Here is a 5,098-nt window from a genome sequence, read left to right as displayed (position 1 = left end):
CACACACACACACCACTTCCCCCCATGCGGGTGTCCTCCATGTCCAGTGGACTCAACAGTCACTGTATTCAGTCCCGTCTGACGCCAAAAGAGAAGCCTCTGGCCTTGAGGCAACTTAGTTGTTGAGTGTCACTTTTTTCCCCTTGCTCTGCACATGCTTTCAAGTTTTTTGGCCGGAAGGCGCTTGTCTGCTCTTCACTCCTCAGCCTGTTTTCAGTGCATGTTGTTATTTTATTTTATTTTGTTTTGTTTTGTTTCTTTATAGTCACTTGACTGGTTTCTGGAGAGAGGCGAGATGTAATATATAGCGGAATTGGACCTGGAAAGATGCCAGATTTTATAGAACCCCATGAAATGCAAACAAACGTCGACTTGTGAACTTCTCCCAGACAGCTTGTGTGTGTGTGTGTGTGTGTGTGTGTGTGTGTGTGTGTGTGTGTGTGTGTGTGTGTGTGTGTGGTGTGTGTGTGTGTGTTTGTGTTGCGTAGGAAGGTGTTACTGAGAAAGAGGAGGCCAGTCAGTCCAACTTGTCAGTGTCCTTTGCTGGCCATTGCTGTCGCACTCACAGGTAAGACTGGTCCTCTTTAACAAGTCTTTAACAAGTTCTCTATCTGTGCAAACAAGGGGCACTCATTTAAAAGGTCTAATTGTGCAAAGTCTAAACAAGCAATTTAATTATATATCTCTCTTGTGGCTACACTGCAAAAAGTGATATCTTGCCAAGTGTTATAATCTCATATCAAGATACGAAATCTAGTTTGTATTGTTTTTAGTATAAAGATAGTGACTTTGAGCTTTCTTGTAAGATTATTTGACTTAGAATTAGTAAAAATCCTCTAACTTCAGATGTAAAAAAGCAAATTTACCTACCAATGGAGCAAGAACCTTTTGCCTTAATTTAAGATGAGATTTACGATTTTTGATAAATTGTCTCATCTTAAATTAAGGCAAAATGTTCTTGTTAACAGTTGGTAAGATATCACTTTTTTGCAGTGCAGTGGAAGTATTGAGCTGAAAAATCAGCATTTTCCCATGGTGTTATTTTGTGAATAAATGAGCTTTAGATAGAATAAATACTGTGCACTTTGCTCACCATTGACATTAGGACCCACACTCTGTTTTCAACTCTGTCACATTTTTTTGCCATGTTTTCCTGGCATCTGTGAATCAAGAAGAAAGGAATTTCCAGCACATCTCTGTCTTTTGCTTACAGTTACAAGAGGCCATTTACATTCCCGGATTCTTTCACATTCTCTTCTCTCAAAATGGCTTGCGTGTCCTTGCATGTTTCTGTGTATGTGACGCATAGCTGTTGTCTCACTGTGTACCATTCAGCTATGTCCCGCTGATGCAAAAGGCTGCACATCACCAGATTCTCGTATTGTGATCTTTTGAAGTGAGCAGCTGCACATGTAGCTCTTACATACTTCTGTGTGTTTGAAGTGTTATGCAACCACGGCTAGTGTCTCGTACTGTCCCTTTTTGTTTCTGCAGACACTGTACAGTAACAGCATGTCTCGTCTCTGTAACCTCCTGATTTCCTGCATGTTACTGATTGGACCTGTCTTTTTATCAGGTACTGTATTTACGATTTATGTGTGTTTCTAATAGCTTTTAAACAGGTGTATTGATTCTTAAAAATGTGTGTCTGCGATTTGAGCTATTCATAAGAGTGTGTGTGTCCCTTCTCTACTCTCCTCTCGCCCTCCATTTCCCTCTCTCACTCTTTTTATTCTTCTCTTTCTGTCTTTTTACCCTTCATCCTCCTCTCTCTCTGCTCCCTGCTTGAGTGTCCCTCCCTGTGTCTCTGTCCATCTCGTTTTAACCCGACCGTTTTCTTCTCTGTCCTTTTATCCTCCTCCTCCTTTCTCTCTTTCTCTCTCTCTCCTCCCTGTTTGACTGTCCCTCCCTGCGTCTCTGTCCATCTCATTTTAACCCAACCCCTTTCTTCCCTCCTGTCCCCCCCCCCCTCTCTCTCCACAGGAGTGGAGGAAATGACTGCTTCAGAGGAGCAGAAAGGTGAGCGTGGCCCGCTGCGTGTGATCCACGCCAGCACTTTGAAGTGCATCCGCTGCTGCTTTTTGTCCCATAGATGTGGCTGCCCAGTCTGGATGATGGGGGAAGGTTTTACCCTGTGGTGCCTAAGGATGAGATGGGGATGATGGTGGTTATGGGGGGGGGGGGGGGGGGGTTGCTAGTGTGGGGGGCTGGAGGTGTTTGGAGGATTTAAAAGCGGGTCAATGGCAAATGGAAATTCCTCCCTCTGCCTTTATGGCCACAGGCCTTTTGCTACTGTATATGGTGTGGTATATGGAGTAATGGGATGGCCTTCAGATACATCAAGGGCATGGTCAAACTAATGGCACTCGACAGTGTAACAGCTAAATCGCTAAACTCAGTGTCTCTGACGTGCGTCTCAGCTTTGTTTACGCTTGTATCCTAAATGGCTTGTGGTAGAAATGGCGCACATGGTTTTATTTTCAGCGCTGATCAAATGACGTGAATCAAGTTCTATGTATAAGCTGATGTTACTATAGCAACATTAGTGATAAGAAGGTCATAATATGGCCGTTGTGTAATTCTGTATGTTCATTGTGTGTGATTTGCCTATAGATTCTGCCATTATTTCTGTCTGTTCATCTACTCAGTGTATAGAATGAAATGCCAAATCTAAAGATGTGCTCTTCAGTTTTCTCCTGAGATGACTGTCATTCACATTTTAACCCCTTTATATTGAATTTGTATAGTATATGAAATCAAAATACACATAGATAGAATTAAAGGAATGTCATAAAAATGTGAAGGACGACACATTCTGTTGCCCAGGAGATAATGAATCCTGTCGAAAGGGTCAGGCTCATCAAAAGGCAATATGAGTCGCATATCTATCAACTCTCACAGGGAAGCTAGACAAGGTGGGTAACTAAAGCATTCCATTCCCGTCGCGTCTTCTGCAACAATGAGCGTCCACTATCAGTTGAAGTTCCTAGACCAGATGTGACAGTGCTGCATACAGCACGTTCAAAAAAGCGATAATAGACTAGGGTTAAGGTGACCAGATGTCCAAGACCAAAACCGGGGACATAATCCCAAAAATGTGGTAAAAATGGAAACATTTTCAGTTTGACTATCAATCTGAATGAAATACATACAGTAGTTTTTCTGTATTTTCCCGGGGACAGGCAACCAAAAACTAGGACTGTCCCCTGAAACCGGGGATGTCTGGTCACCCAAGACTAGGTTCAGATGCTGAACTTGTCTGCTTTCACTTTTGAATGAAGTTTCATTGCAAGAAGTGATTGGACTACTTGCTGAGTGATATGAAAGACGTGAATCAAAAGCACAAAACCTGTTGCCATTGACAGCGGGCATTATACTTTTTCAAGGGTATTTCTATGGTTTTAACAGACCTCTGAACATTGGGAAGGCCCATTTCCGCAGCACTCTGCAGAGCCGTGAAATAACAAGGGTCATTACACAGCTCTTCAGGGTGCCGCAGAAAGTTCCGCTGTCGCGTCGGGGTCCGGTTCATCCTGTCGGAAGTTATTTTCTCCGATAATGACCGCCGTTCTACAGTACACATTATCCCGACTCTTTATTACGCGACTCTTCAGAGTGCTGCAGAAATGGACCTTTTCAACGTTCGGAGGTCTGTTAAAACTATATAATTACCCCTGTAAAGTATATAATGACTGCTGTCAAAGGCAATAACGTGAAAAAATCATTTAAAAAAAATAACTTTCTATTGTTCCATAGAAAAGAGCCTCTGAATGTTTCCTCTTCCACATTGCCACCCTGGTCACACCTCTGCTCTCCTGCTGTTGCTGTGGCTTGTCCTCAGGAGCTCAGCTGGCGCGTGGCAAGCGCAGCATGCCCAACTGGAACCTGTGGGCGTCGGACTTCTACGGCTGGGTGGAGGAGCTGCGGGCCCAGGCCGGCTACGACGCGCTGCAGGATCTGGCCCGCACCTACTGGGCCCACTTCCCCATCGCCAGCTACCTGGGATACGACTCCGCCCCGGAGCCTGGCCAACCAGAGGACGACTGAAGCCATCAGGCACGGAGCTTCAGAACCAGCGGATAAACACGCATACAGTATAGGGCCCTAACTTGAATGACGAGAAAACGGCAAAAGTCTTAAGTCTGCTAAACGTGAATTGAATTACTTGATTAATTAGCAAATTTAACACCATGGAAAGACCTTAATTAACCGCAAGCACTGATGATTCAGCTCAATGCTTCCGTTTGCCCACATGATAGCGATAATTCATGCATGACAACTTTACTTGTTGATAAGACTGCATTTTGCCTGCATTTAAGTTAGGGTCCATTAATGTCCCTCATAAGTCTGAGTGCATGAGTGTGTTTGATGTCGGGTATGATTTGCTGCATTCCAGTAGAAATGTTTTCAGTGTCAAGGTATTCCGTTGTTTTGATAAATATGTTTTTTATCAGTAAAATCGGTAAGCATCACAAAGAAGGTGCCTTTTCTGGTTGCTTCTCGGGATTCTGAGGATTCGTTTCGACATGCACTGAAGTGTGTGTGAGTGTATGCGTGTGTGAGTGTGTGTGTGTGTGTGTGTGTGTGTGTCAGAGAGAGAGGGAGAGAGAAAGTGTGAGTGTGTGTGTACAGCATGTGTGTGTGTGTATGAGAGAGAGAGAGAGAAAGCGAGAGAGCGAGAGAGAAAGAAGGAGAGAGAGTGAGAGAAACATGTGTGAGCATGTCTAAACAACTGTGTTTGGAATTAAGCATGTTCTTTTGGGAAGTCCATAGAGTATTTACGCACCATTGCCTGGAATACAGATTCTGTCTAATGAGCCAATAATTGCCCTTGTCTGTTGCCTGTGGAGTTGAAGGCGGAGGATTTCAGACAGATGGCTTAAAATAGTGACCCGATTTTACAGTCAAGACCCTCAGGCTGCCACTCAGCCAGCCAGGTGAGTGGAATCCGACAGAGGACAACAGGATGAGAGGGAGAGAGATCTCTATGGAACAGAAACTATGGAAAACGGTGCGTTTGTGTGTGTGTGTCTGTGTGTCTGTGTCTCTGTGTGTGTGTGTGTGTCTGTGTGTGTGTGTGTGTGTGTGTGTGTGTCTG

The 5,098-nt window shown here is 44.1% G+C and overlaps 1 protein-coding gene across 1 annotated transcript; it reads left to right on the top strand.

The window, feature by feature from the left end:
• Nucleotides 1-1,416: 1,416 nt before the first annotated feature.
• On the top strand, nucleotides 1,417-4,069 carry LOC134077802 (otospiralin-like). Its single transcript, XM_062533442.1, has 3 exons — nucleotides 1,417-1,576; nucleotides 1,984-2,019; nucleotides 3,842-4,069. Exons 1-3 carry the CDS (start codon nucleotides 1,513-1,515, stop codon nucleotides 4,045-4,047), a joined length of 306 nt encoding a protein of 101 aa, XP_062389426.1. The 5' UTR covers nucleotides 1,417-1,512; the 3' UTR covers nucleotides 4,048-4,069.
• The last annotated feature ends 1,029 nt before the right edge of the window (nucleotides 4,070-5,098 follow it).

The sequence above is a fragment of the Sardina pilchardus genome, chromosome 4, assembly GCF_963854185.1.
Source record: "Sardina pilchardus chromosome 4, fSarPil1.1, whole genome shotgun sequence".
In the NCBI taxonomy this organism is placed as follows: domain Eukaryota; kingdom Metazoa; phylum Chordata; class Actinopteri; order Clupeiformes; family Clupeidae; genus Sardina; species Sardina pilchardus.
The sequence above is the reverse complement of the archived record's forward strand: the minus strand, read 5'-3'. Positions and strand labels throughout refer to the sequence as shown.